This window comes from Rhinolophus sinicus, chromosome 15, assembly GCF_057876585.1.
Source record: "Rhinolophus sinicus isolate RSI-liver-muscle chromosome 15, RSI-T2T, whole genome shotgun sequence".
NCBI lineage: Eukaryota > Metazoa > Chordata > Mammalia > Chiroptera > Rhinolophidae > Rhinolophus > Rhinolophus sinicus.
Genome location: NC_142515.1, coordinates 12103998 through 12117941, shown reverse-complemented (window position 1 = coordinate 12117941; position 13944 = coordinate 12103998). Strand labels below are relative to the sequence as shown.

General features: G+C 46.5%; 1 protein-coding gene across 3 annotated transcripts in view; it reads right to left on the bottom strand.

Annotated features, from left to right (window-relative positions):
* The window catches only part of GFRA1 (GDNF family receptor alpha 1), a 194465-nt gene extending 191154 nt beyond the window's left edge, over positions 1-3311 (bottom strand). Inside the window, exons 1-4 of one of the 3 annotated variants that reach the window (XM_088791844.1) lie at positions 3173-3311; positions 2573-2869; positions 1466-1759; positions 146-229 (exon numbers count right to left, since the gene is read on the bottom strand). In XM_088791844.1, the coding sequence (XP_088647970.1) occupies positions 146-229; positions 1466-1759; positions 2573-2612 (418 nt within the window). In that variant the 5' untranslated portion in view covers positions 2613-2869; positions 3173-3311. Of the gene's footprint in view, positions 1-145; positions 230-1465; positions 1760-2572; positions 2870-3059 lie in introns of all 3 variants that reach the window. The other 2 variants (XM_019725238.3, XM_074338994.2) reach the window with 2 other exon arrangements.
* Between the last annotated feature and the right edge of the window lie 10633 nt (positions 3312-13944).

Here is a 13944-nt window from a genome sequence, read left to right as displayed (position 1 = left end):
CTTCATTATCATCCTATTTCTAATTTCCCAGAAACACTGTACCATTCAGCTATCTACTTACACACTATTTGAGAGCCAAAGAGAATGAAAGCCAACAGATTTCAAGCAGGCAAGAGTACCAGAGTGGAAGTATAAATCTGCTTACCTGGTATGAAGGGGACCACCCGGAATATATCAGACAATCTGCTATTAACTGGTTCATATGGGGAATCTTCCAGCAGATCATTTCCTAAAAACAACAGAAAGATTGGGCTCAGATCTGGAAAACAGACATGTTTCAGGCAGTTTTCCTTACTGAATCTGAATTCTAATTATGTTATGATTGTGTAACAAAAAGATGCTGAAACTTTCAAAGATTTCAAATGCATCAATTTGGCTATAGTTATTTATTTTCCTTGCCTCTGCCTTCGTTGTCCTTGCTCTCCCCAGAGTGCCATGAAAACACTGGAAAGCAACCCAGCCTGATCTTGCCAGAAAACTCTCCCACTTTTGCAAAAGAATGAAAGCAGAGAGGAAGAAACCAGTGACATCACAAGCCCAGCTTGCCTCCAGGAACCAATGAAAGAAAGGTGACTCAAAAGAGGGCCCCATTTCCTTGCTCCTGAAACAGAGCTGTGGTGAGAAAGCAGGTACACTGGCTAGCTATTAACAGTCTTTGAAATAGGTTTTTATTAATAGGTTCTGGAGGAAGTGGCAGCTAAGAAGTCAAATCTATAGATTACAAATTTTTGGTGTGAGTCTCAGTGAAGAATGAACATACTGGATGTTTGTGTTTGACTTACAAAGACAAGCCACCTCTGTCACACGAGGACCAAAATACTGTCATTGGAATGAGGGCTGTGACAAGTGGAACTTTCCCTCTCTGAGCCACTTCTGTGTTAACCAACGTTGAACCACACCAGCTGGTTCAAAACTCAGCTAATCTAAGATGACAAATGATTTTTCCTACATCTGCCTTTGATCAGGTTTGAGGGGGTTAAGACAGAATAGATTCTACTGGACCATTTTTGCGCAATTCTTTACCTTAAGTCAGAATAGACAGAAGGCACGAATAAAGGGGGAAACTCCAGACAAGATGCAGTGCAAGTCTTTGTATTGCTATTCTGTGAAGCCAACTCTCCTTAGAGAAGAGTTGCCGGTTCCTCGCATGCAACCCATCCTTTAATGGGTTCCTACTAGATGGTCTGACCACGTTTGAAAGAAGTCAACAGGGTCCCAGGGGTGTCCCCCTCACCCCCTCACGGGTTTTCCAACAAGCAGGCCCCAACGATGCTGCTGGAAAGGCAGCAAACACCAGCTGCCACTGTCCCTGGGGACCAATGAAAGGTCCTCATTCTGCAGCTGGGGAGAAGTGAGCGGAGAATGAGGTCAGCCAGACCCGGGACTGAGGGGCCCGCCTGCCTTTGGTGGGGGGTGGGGGGGGTGGGGGGGGCTGGGCGGGGCGAGCAGGACAGTCGGCGCGTACCCTGCAGGCTCTGGTACATGCTCCAATAGATACGCAGACAGTTCTTCTCCTTCTTCATGCCCCGCTTGCAGCGGCAGTTGTACAGCGACTTCTGTTTGAGGGCCTCCATCGCGCTGCGGCACTCGTCCTTGGCCTCCAGGCCGGATGTCAGGCTGAAGTTGGTCTCCTTGCCCGCCACGCACTGCCTCAGCGTGCGGTACTTGGTGCTGCAGCTCTGCTCCTTCAGGCACTGATCGCTGGCTTTCACACAGTCCAGGCGGTCCCCTCCGCTCACCTCCGCAGACAGGAGCACGTCTGCGGGTGGAGGAGAGGGCGCATGAGGGCGGCTGGGCAGCCAGCTGCCCGATGCCCCAACCCCAGGGGTGGGCGCGTGTTTGACCAGGCTTCTGGGAAGCTCTGTGAGCGGAGCGGTCCCGCCCCTCTATACCCGGAGTCCATTTTCCCGCCCCCGGACCTCCAGCTGCTTTGGTCTCCCCCTCACCCCAATCGGGCCCCGAGGCTTTGCGGGCTTTTCGCGGTTTGCCAAAAAGCTAGCTCTGCCCACCGCACATGCCGGCCCCTCTGTCCCGGGGCCCACCTGCCGGAACCCCTGACCCTAGCGGCTCGCTCCGCTGGGCCCGATTGAAGTCCCGGGGCCTTCCGAAGAGGAGAGCAGCGGCGGGTTGGGTGCTGGGCGGGCGAGCCCTGGTCCGCTGCCCGCACGGCGGGAAGCACCGGGATTGCTATTTGGCGAAAAGTTTTCCCTTCGAAGTTTGTCTCCAGGCCCAATGCTCGCCCTCACCCCACCTGCCCGCCGCGTCTCCACGAGCTCCCCTGGCCTCGCACCGAGTGCTGGGTCCTGCGCTGGAGGGCTTGGACCCCTTCATTCCCTGCCAGGCTAAGTCGTTAAAAACCACAGAAAATAAAAACCAAGCACGAAAAGCTGCGGGCAAGTGCGCGCCATCCCGTTTCCCCAGCTCGGGGTGTTGAAGATTGATGATCCCCTTCCCCAAAACGAAACTTCGCCCTCTCACACCCGCCGCTCCCGCTCCTTAATTTTGAGTGGGCTACCGTGGACTCCTTGGAAAGACTCAGCGGTTAAGAAAGCTAGCGGCAGCCTCGACTCACCCAGAAGCGGCAGCGCGAAGTACAGAGACGCCAGAAACATGGTGCCGGCGCGCAGCTGTTCCCCGCCCGCCCCCCCAAAATCCCTGGCCGCTGCTGGGTCTCGCTGAGGGAGCTCAGCATGCAGCGATCCCCGGACAGCCGCACTGCTCTGGCCGCCCAAAGTTCAGCTCCATCCAGCGCGAGAGGAAACTCCCGGGTCCGTCTGTTGCTACCGCCGCGGGCGACTCAGCTCCTGGCTGGTGGCTGGAGTGAGGGCGGGAGGCCGTTCAGCTTTTAGGGGTTCGGGTCCGACCCAACCTGAAAGGGAGAGCGTGCTTTGAAATGAGAGCTGAGAGCGCTGGAACCGCCCCCCACCCCTCTGCCCTCTCCTGCTCCCGCCTTGGAGGACTTTCCAGAGCCCGGGTGAGGTCCCACCCCAACCCGTGTCTGGGCGTGGGGAGGGGGCGCGGAGGGTGTGTGTGCGTGTATTCCGGGGAGCTGCCCGTACCGACAGAGTGGGGCTAGAGAGGTCAGACGCAGGCTCCCAAAGTCCAAAGGGGTGTCTACCGGGTCCAACCCAAAAGGCTGAATGCAAGTAAATAAATAAATAAGTAATGTTACTTTCCGAGCGCTGTGAGCGAAGCCGCCGCTGCCTGGAGTCTGAGCACTCGGCTGCCTCGGCTCTCTCGCCAGCTCTGGCGCGGAAAGAGCCCCTTCTCCTGGGAAGTTCGCCGCCCCCTCCTCGCGCCAGCTCGCTGGCTCAGCCGCCGGCCCTCCCCACCCAAACCACCAATCGCTGCCCCCCATCGCCGTATCCCCTCCTCCCCGGCTCGCCTTCTTTCTGAGGCAGCAGAGCGGAGGGAAAGCGAGTTCCCGGCTGGAACCTAAACCAGGCTGGTGCACCCCTACCCTCCGCGAGTCCTCGGCTCCCTCCCCGACGTTCGCTCCGCGCACACACTAGCCCAACGCCCTAGACTCCAGTGCCACCGCCCTGGGTGAGCGCACTGGCTCGCAGCCCCGGAGCGCCTGGGCAGGTGCAGCCCGGCGCACGAACCCCTGTGGGACCCAAAGTTGAGGGGAGCCTGGAAGAAGGGGATGGGGGAACGGCGATGGGTTCCCAAACCGACAGAATGAGAAAACTCTCTCCAAATGCCACCAACCTGGACTCAACCGACTGTGCCCAGCTGCAGCAAGGAGCCAATTTGTTGGTTTATTTATTTATTTTAGGGGGTGTCCCCGCCCCCTCCTTCCCTTTCCGGGCTCACTTCTCTGCGCTAGGAAGAAAAATGCGGTAATCTTCGAGAGTTCAGAGGACCTACTAGGGCCAGGACGATTTCCGAGCAGAGCCCCCTAGGGTTCAGATGCCCGTTAGAGATGTCAATGGCTACTGGGAGCTGTGCGAAGGATAGCGGGTTCCAAGACCAGATTTTTTTGCCAGGGGAACCTCGGCCTGCTCCTGCTCCCTCTGGACCGCAGCACACTACCAGCCCCCTCCGACACTCGCGCGCAGGGACGCCGCAGATGAACAAACTCGCCTGCGGTGGGACTCGAGGATGGACCCAGCACGCGCGCACAGGACACGCAGCTCTATGCAGCCGACCGCGAGCGCTACCAGTTTCTCTCTCTCTCTCTCTCTCTCTCTCTCTCTCTCTCTCTCTCTCTCTCTGTCTGTCTTTCTGTCTCTCTCTCTCTCTCAATCTCTCTCTCTCTCTCTCTCTCTCTCTCTCTCTCTCTCACACACACACACACACACACACACACACACCATGCACGAGGTCTCTTTCTTACGCCGTAGTGCAATCAAACTAAACCCTTCTTCCAAACACAAAGTTTTTCCCCACATCACTCGCGGCTGTGACTCACGACTTGGCGAGTTAAAGACACACTCAGACCCAGGCCCTCCGAGCAGCGATCCCGGGATGCGCCCACCCACTCATCCGCGCCAACGCGCACACACTCACACATGTACACACAGTCTCTACCTCTCTCCTCGAGCTTGAACAAGGAGACAAAAGCGGAACCCCCCAGCCCACTGCATTTAAACCACGTCAGACCAGGCTTTGGGGAATTTATAAGCTGACCTCCATTTTGGCTGTTTCAAGAGTAAATTTTAAAATAATAAATTTAAAAGCCCAACATATACACATCCCTACACCCCAATCCCTGTGACCTCTCGTTCTCAGACGAGCTGCTGACCCCCCCACCCCTCGCTTAACACACTCCCCTCCCCCGGAATGCCCGGGGGCTCCCGGGACACCGGAGTCTACACTGGGTGTGAAGAAGGGTCTGGGGAACAACAGCCTGCAGTGGCCGATGGCCATCAGGACGCTCAGGGCTTGTATTCGGGATCCTTGCTGATGTTCAAGTTCATTTCTCAGGGAAAACGAGTTTGAATCAAGTCTGGGTGAACCCAGCTGTCAAATCTGCAAACCCATCACACCAGACAATGAGCTGCAGAGGAGAGAAAAGAAACGCTCATGTTGATCGAGGGGGGTTAATTGAAAAGGGCATGGGCTTTTGTTGAAGTTTCAGGCTGGGGTGTAAGGGAGGAGAGAAAAGGAGGAGGAAAGAGGAGGAGGAGGGGTGGATAGCTCTCCATTCAGCCACACATCAGCCTGGCGCGCCCCTAGGCTGCAGTGGCGGCTCCTCTGCGTGCAGCGCATTGTTTAGAGTGTATCTGCGGCTGGATGTGCGCCCCGAGCCCTGAAGACATCCCGACGATCAGCGAGCGCTCTTGTGTTCGTGTTCCTAGGGAGCAGGTACAAGGAGATTGATTCCCTCATCAAGTACGCCCCTCCACACACACACACACACACACACACACACACACACACACACACGTCACACCATACACCGAGTTTTGGTTCAGTGTATCAGTTTACACTTGGTTGTTGAGTAAACAAAGCAAACATATGTCACATTTGCGCGACAGATGGTTCAAACCAAGGGCTACTTAAGTTCTCTCTCTAGAAGTGGGAACAGTTTAAGTTACAAGATAGACTAAGCGGAAATGTACTTAAATGTAAACGTTCCAATCAGTTTCTTTACCTTAAAGAAGTGTATTCCCAATTTTTCACACACAAACCAGAGAAATCCTGGGGAAGTGGTTTTAGTGAGAGAAGTGCCGAATTAAGAGCTCATCTGAAGACTGTTCTCCTCTATGGACACCCGAAACATGAAAAACCCTCTTTCATCATTCCGTTTTAAAAAGGAAGGTGAATGACCCATTGGAAATTCAGAAATTGGAATTTCAATTTTCAATGGATAACCTAGTACCGATCATTACTGTGGGAAGGTTGGATGACAATAAGATTTTATTTAAGGACGCCATCCACATCTTTTGTATGCGTTCTTTGTTAAGAAATGACTTTGAGCTACCCTAATATTCCACAGGCATCTGTTAAATAAAAAATGTAACAGGCTGGGGGAAGGGTGGAATGGAAGTTCCCCAAAATAAAATATGGGACTTCCTTTAAAATATTTATAGCATCAAAAATATTTCAGAACCATTCACATACACTGGTCCTCATTAAGCTCTTACTGATGATGAATAAACCACCTACTGTGACAGTGTTAGTGTCGTCCAATATAATAGTTAAGTGGTTATTTTAATGAAAATTAATTCAAATTAAATTTTTAAAATGCAGTCTAGTAGCACTAGCTACATTTCAAGTGCTCAATAAGCCACATGTAGCTCGTGGCTACCATATTGGATGGACAGCACAGATACAGAACATTTCTATTATCACAGAAAGTTCTACTGAACAGTGCTACCCTATGTGAAATTAATGTGTGCGTATATAAAATTCTTAGAACAGTAGGATAGTGTAGGCATAAAGTGAGTTCTTTGTAAGCAGCAGCAGTAGTTCTTGTGATGATGGTGATGACGATGATGATGATGATGATGATGATGATGGTGATGGTGATGGTGGTGATGATGGTGGTGATGATGGTGATGATGGTGATGATGATGATGGTGATGGTGATGATGGTGATGGTGATGATGGTGATGATGAGTTGTTAATCTCTTGAGGAAGTTGAAGAGTCCATGAAGACACAGCCTACTGCTGGTGTGTCCTCCACTCAGAAGGAGATGGGCAGGCAAAGAAGCCAAGAACAGGTGATTGGAAATGTCAAAAGTTGATCTCCCAAGAAGAGCTGAGCTGTATAAGAAAAAAAAATGTGGCCCTTACTCTACCCTAAGATTTCTTATAGCAGGAGATAATAAAAATTCACTGCTTTACAACTATATCTTCAAAAAGTGAGAGAAACGCACGGCTAGAAAGCTTTTGGAATGTGGAAGATAGAAATGCAGTGTGACTTACTGTATTAATATTATCTGTTTCCTTGGAGCTTATCTGTTCCCATGTGTACGGGATTGATCTCAGGATAAAAGGTGACATCGAACTATCAAATACTATTAATAATTATAAAAATTCATGCCATCTCCTGTGACATGTTTTCTCAGTAAGAAATTGGTTTTAATGCTACAAAATTAGGTTCAATCCATCCGTAAGCATGTGAAGTGAGCAATTTTCTTGCACTTCTTGATGTAAGTGTATTTTCATAAGTTAACAGATGAGTCATGGTGAGAATGACAGTTTTATTCCATGCAATATTTTATCTCCTATACTCATTGCCTTGGCCCTATAGAATATAATACAAAATACATTCATTATGTAAAATTATACTGCTTAAAAATCACTCAGGTTTCTTTAACTCAAACTAGTTCATCAAAGTATGTGATATTAGACAGTTTAACAAACTTAGTTCTGTAGCTACGCAAAACCAGCTTTTTTTCTGCCACTATGTCTTGGCCTAGGCTGTTCCATCTGCCTAATATGTGCTTTCTCCTGATATTTGAAGACCCACCTCAGCTCTAATGAGCCACTAAGGATAGCAAGGATTCCTTCAGTCAGAAAGAATGGTTCTCTGTAGTCGACTCTCATGGCCCCATTGGAATCTTTATTACAGCTGTTGTGACATTGCATTGTGGTTATTTGCTATACCTGTCTCTTCAACTGGAAGGGGAGTTCCTTGAAGGCAGGAAATGTTCTACTTTTTTTTTTTTTGTATCTCCAACATTTAGACTGATGACTGATACACAGTCACCCCAATGTATATTGATTGCCTGAATAATGAGTAATGCTGTTCCTCATTTTCCTCTGACACAATAATTCTATTGAAAGGTTTACATAAAATCCCTTTGCTATATGAACAATACTAAATATAAGTACCTCATGTAATTACTGATATTGCTTTCTAATAGTACTATCAAATAGGTATTATTCCTTTGGGGATTTGACATTTACATTTTTTAAACAAAACCCATTATTGTAATAGAATGCTCTTTTTCTGGTTCACTTTCACAGTAACATATGACATATTTCATTTCTGGGAAATGATAGCTTGCCTTAGGTCATATTTTAAGGCATAAAGCCAGAGGCAGAGTTAACATTCCCACCTGAGGTTCTCTAATCATCTAGAAATGTGCTTCTCTCTGGGAGAAATGGATTTAGAACGGCCAGGTTACAACTACCCTAGAGACATCATCCTCAAAAGCACATTTTTTAACAGCCAAATTTGACCCAAGGGTGTTAAAAATTCTTTTATAAACACACAAGACCTGGTGCAACCTTTTAGGAAAATGAGAAAATAGTAGTCATCCAAATCGGACGGCTGTTGTAAGGGTCTCTGCACTGACACAGATCTCACCTTCCAATGTGTACTCAAAATATTTGCCCTTTGGCGATACAGGAAGAGCCAGCTGCTCTCAGATTTCAGATCCATTGTCCAGGCTGACTATGTTAAGATGCATCTTTTGAACATTATTTGCAAATGGCAGCTTCTTACTGTTTGTCAAGGTGCCTGACCCTTAGGAACCCATCTTAGGAAACCTCTCTTCCTCCTGGTTTTCAAGTAATTCTCATTTCTTAGTACTCATAAGCCAGTGCAAGGATTTTAGTGCATTTGTGAAACAATATTGCATTTTGTGAGCGTAGAAGTCATTTGACTTTGGCCTTATGCCACAAAATGATTCAAGGTGTGCAGCCCTGATGAAATAAAGTGCCTGTCACGTCTTATTGCTTAGATATATGGCAAAAGATACCCCATCTTCAGGGGACTTGCAAGGCTTTCTTGGTGATTGCCAAAGGTGCTGGATTAAAAGCCTTTTACATTTCAGTCCTCCTTATCCAGAAAGGACGGGGTACGGCTGCACTAAGGAAACACCTTTTCTCTCCACCACTCTCCTAATAAGCCTTAACCCCTGTTCCAGAGGGACTGTTTCTTCCTAAGGGCAAGAGGGAAGCTTAATCCCCAGCTTTGTCCAGTAATTAGCCTCTCTTTCTCTGGAGGCAGCAAACACAGATGCCAATCCGGATGAGCTTTGGGACGCAGAATGAAAACAAGACGGAAAATACTGACTCATTTCTTCAGAAGCTTTTGAGCAGCCTTTAAGGCAGTAAAAACTTCTCATTCCTATTGATGCTCATTAGGTCTGAAGTAGTGGGGTGGAGCCTCTCCCAGCAGTGATGGAGCAGGGAAGCTGCACAGGCAACAAAAACTTGGGAGTGAGTGGCTTGGAGGCCCTGACTGCAACAATGAAAGGCTCGGTAGTGCAATGGTCCTTGTCACTGCCACTTACCCAGCCATCTTTCGGTAAATGCCATGGAAATGCACTGTTGTCCAAAGCCCAAACCTCTGGAAGCACTGTAGTATGAGCCCACTAAGACAATTCGCTTGTGGTTAATGATGATGTCCCCACCAGAACTAATTAAGCCAACGTTGTTTGTAGCACAAAGGATTTGGGGCCTGTTTTAAAGCCTTTATTGTGACATCATTTAAAAGTCATTTCAAACTCATCCAAAACTGTTGCTCTGAAAACAAATGCAGTGTAATGTTCTTGGAGTTGTTGGTTTTATTTTCCCCTGTCAAAAATCTGACAAAAGTCAGTTGAAACTGTCAAGGAAAAAACATCACACAATATGAGGTTTTCCTCGAATCTGAAGTATAGACGGAATGACAAATCTCTTATATAGATTACTCTAGCACAAAAGTGAATTAGGATAGCCTGGGAGATACACCATAACAATAAGTAGATGAGGTTGTCCTTGACACAGTTCATAAATTTGAGACCGTGACAAAGAATTAAAATGAGATCAATTTGGTTTTGATCTGAATTATCTGTTAAGTTTAAAATATGGAAGGACCAATGAGATGAACATGTGTGTGAGTGTTTCATCTGTACACAATCTTATGAAGAGACACAAAGAACTTCTCCTTTTCCCCTTACTAGAGTATCCCTCGGTGAAAAGTCCCCTCTAACCTTCAATATTTTGTCTCAAGTGTCAGTAGAGATTCACCTGTATACTCTAAGAATTCATTGACTGCTTGATTGATTCATGGATAGGTTGCTTTGGTGGATTTATTTATTTTCTTACACCTACCCAGTAGCTAGTACAAAGAATGCGGGTCAACGATCTTGCCTAAGGTTAGACCTGAATGCTTCCTTCCCAATGGCACAGAATCCAGAGCACCGGCTAGGATTTTTCTCTCATCCTTCTCCAGTAGCGCCTTTCAAATTACAGGCCATGCTCCATTCGTTAGTCACAAACACTTGTTTTATAAAATGTAAAAGTATGAAAGTGCATCATCACACAAAGTATGAGTAAATATTGTTTTAAAAAACTTTTAGTTTCTCTATGTGTATGGAGCCTGCATTGGGCTGTCATGTAAAATGCCTTTCGTATTGTGTGTCATAGTTAAAATCTTTGAATACCACTACTGCATATTAAAATTCTCTAATTTTTATTCAGACATCTGGTCATCCAGAATAAAAACTCTTCTTCCCAGCCTCCAATGCAGCCAGTTGTGGTCATGTGACCAGGATCTGATGAATAAGCTGTGACAGAAATGATGTGAAGAATCTCTGATGGGCACCCTTACTCTCCAATTTCCCAGTGTCTTCCATCCGGTTGCTTGGTGTGCTACGTTCATTTGACCAGGCAAGTGAGAATGACAAACAGAGACGGCAGAGAGACAAGATAGAAAGGAGGGAACTGAATCCCAAGCTGACCTCCTGGAGCAAAGCTATCTGACCACCTTGGACCTTCCACCTTCATACCATTATGTGAGAGCCAAATTAACTTCTTATTTAAACCACAGTTACATTGGGTCTCCAATACATGAGCTGATATGGTGGAACTACTGCATCTAATTTCTAACGAAAGAAGACAAAGAAAGGAAAATAAATTCAATTCAACCATTATTTACTGAGACTCTAACGTGGACCAGCTCTCTACTAGGTCACTGTGGGAAATACAGGAGAATGTTGGCTCTGAAGGAAAGTGGGCTCTCATTGATGAGTGGCATGTCTGATATAGTCAAATAATATTGTAAGGCAGTGTAAGATGAATTGTCAACATGAATGGAAATAAAAATAAGGCCCTACAGAGTCAGAAAAGATAGATAAAAAAGTACAAAATGAATGGATCCATAAACTTGAAAGGAAAAAGTAATAGAGTGGGAGGAAGATTCCTGAGATGTTTTCAACTACTCTGAAGATCCGGAATGAAATGAAAGACCTCTAAAATGGAAGCTATATGTCCCTTTGTCTCAGTTCTCCCCATTCCAGCCCTGTATAGCATTCAACCAAGACTATCAGCAGGGGTCTATGCTATGGCAAACTGGACCATCTACAGACTTGCTCCTATCTAGACACAGACGCATTCTCATTTGTCAAAAGCCATATTGCCACCATGACAGACCAAAGGCCACAGGCTCCTTGGTTAGAACCTCATGTTGAACAGGATGCTATCTTTGTGGGAAGTCATTCTGGATTTGGTGAGAATGGCTTCCTCACAGGGTCACAGCCATCCCACCCAGACACACCTCCACTTTAGGAGGCATTGGTCTCTGCCCTATTCTACAAGATTTTAATGAGGCTTCCAATATTTCTTTAGGTAATTTGCACTACTAACGATGTGGATATTACGGAATTTTGTTTTCTGCCTACCAACTCAAAGCCATTTAACACTCTGGCCTCCCTGCTTGGAAGATGCATGACTTAGGGGTAACTCGCTGGCAAGGCAGGGCTATATGGAAAGGAAAAGTGTTATTTCAGCAGACTCACCACAGAGGTATGTGTTAATTAAGCTAATTGTGCCATCAGCAATGCAGATGATGACAGTAACTGCTCCCCATAATGGGGCTTGGTTATTGCCATCATTTATTAAACGTGCAGGTTTTCTTAAATGCAGTCACTTTCCCTTATTCTCTTAGCTCACGCGTGTGCATGCGTGCACACACACACACACCACAATTTATAGCTTACCAACCTCTTCCACATAAATTCAATTACATTATTTGATTCTTATACCTACTCTGTGATGGAGAAAAACTATTTTCTCCATTGAGCAGATGAGAAAACTGAAGCTCAGAGCTGTCTAGTGACTTGCCCAAGGTCACCCATCTTCTTAGTCAAGGAGCCAAGTTCTAAGTCCAGTGACCCTTCCCATATGCCTCACTGTCTGTTCAAGTGAAAACTAAGAAATGGCTAAGAATTTCAAGTCAGCTTAGCCTTTCAATGGACAAACTGAGACTTCTGTTACATGCTACCCATTCCACGATGAGTGGCATGCCCATTTAGGGGCCTCAAGACAGCTCCCTGTCCTACCAAAGTGATGCTCTACCTTGCAGGTTAGTGTCTGAGGGTCCATCTTTAAAGCTTTGATATAATTAGTATCTCCTGTCAAAACATCAACATCCTTGCAAGAGTTAACACAGAAGTGTTTTTGGTCAATTTCACTTGAGCCATGACCAAGTTTATAGTCCCTTGGTTGGAAGGAGAAAGGGCTACTGCACCCCCTGACATGATGTTCTAGAGGAGATAAGCATCGAGCTCCCCAAAAGAGACTCCCTTCAGGACATTAGTTGGGTTGGAGCTTGGTGTGTGAGGGAGGATGTCAGCCATGTCTAACAGTGCCCAAATGCTTGAATGTAAGCTTCTAAAAAAAGGTGTGATTAACTCACTTTCACCTGATGCCTGAGCGAGTTGTAGAAGCAGAAAGAGAATGTTTCTTCACCAGATGGCTGAGACTGTGTGCCATCTATTACAGGTGTTTTATGCAAGTAATCTTAAATTGTTGGGCAGAAGAAATGTGAATTCATTGACAAGTGCATCCATTCAGCATGAGTTGGAAAGACTGTTCAGAGAAGCTGATTTGTGCCTGAATCCATTATTGAGTTTTAGGAAACACACCGGTGGAACTGTGCAGAAAAGAGCTAACACAGGAGGCCTGAAAATACTATCTTTAGAAAGGCCTTCTTACGAGGTTGGCCCCTGGCTGGAGTCTGCAAACTTGAATTTCAGGAGGTTCCCGTCATTTCCTGGTAAAAATGGATCACTGAGCCCAAATGGTTTGTGAAAATTGTGAAAACAATATGGTTTGTATTAAACACTCACTTTCTTTTTGGGAGTCCAGAATTTTGCTTCATGCTAGGAAGAGTGTGACTATATGACCAGCCCCCAACAGAAACCTTGGGTACCAAGTCTCTAATGAGCTTCTGTGGTAGACAACATTTCATATGTTGTCACAACTCCATGCTGAGGGAATTAACCTGGTCCTGTGTGACTCTTCCGGGAGAGGACTTTTGGAAGCTTACACAGGGTTTCCTTTGGACTTTGCGCCATGCCTTTTCCCTTTCTGATCTCGCTTTGTCTCCTTTCGCTGTGATGAGTCACGGCTATGAGCACAACTAGAAGCTGAGTTCTGTGAGCATTCCTAGGGAATCATCGAATGATGACTGTGGTGTGTGGGGTCATCTTGGGGACCTCCAACACAGAAATACTCTAAATGTAATTCATGAAAGTAACAGAGAGCAATATACATCATAAAGCTTTATGTTGGATCCATCAAGGCAGGAGTGGATTCATGAGCATGAGACTCGTGCTGTCATACAGAGCCCCATTGTTAGAAGGGCACTGGGCTTGGTTTAATGCTCTGTCACTCTTTTGAAATTCTGAATAATTTATGAACAAAGGATCCTGAATTTTCATTTTGCATTGGGCACTGCAAATTATAAAATTGGTCCTGGGTCAAGGTGATACTTAGAGAAAACAGAAGGGACCTTCTTGTCACCCCAAAGGCTTACTCTCTCACCACTGGCAGTTTTTCATTCAGCTTTCCACAGGGCCTGAAAGTCTACCAATTATAGATTCACTTTCTGGAGGAGAATGTCCCAGGAATGTTAAATGGCTGTTAGTTATAACTTTGGATGGACTTGTTTACTCATTCACTCACTGCATAATCTCCTCCTTAACCCTTAGCTGAGTTCCAAATCCTAGGTCAGCATTTCCCAAAATTTGTTCTTCAGATTACTAATTCCCGTGG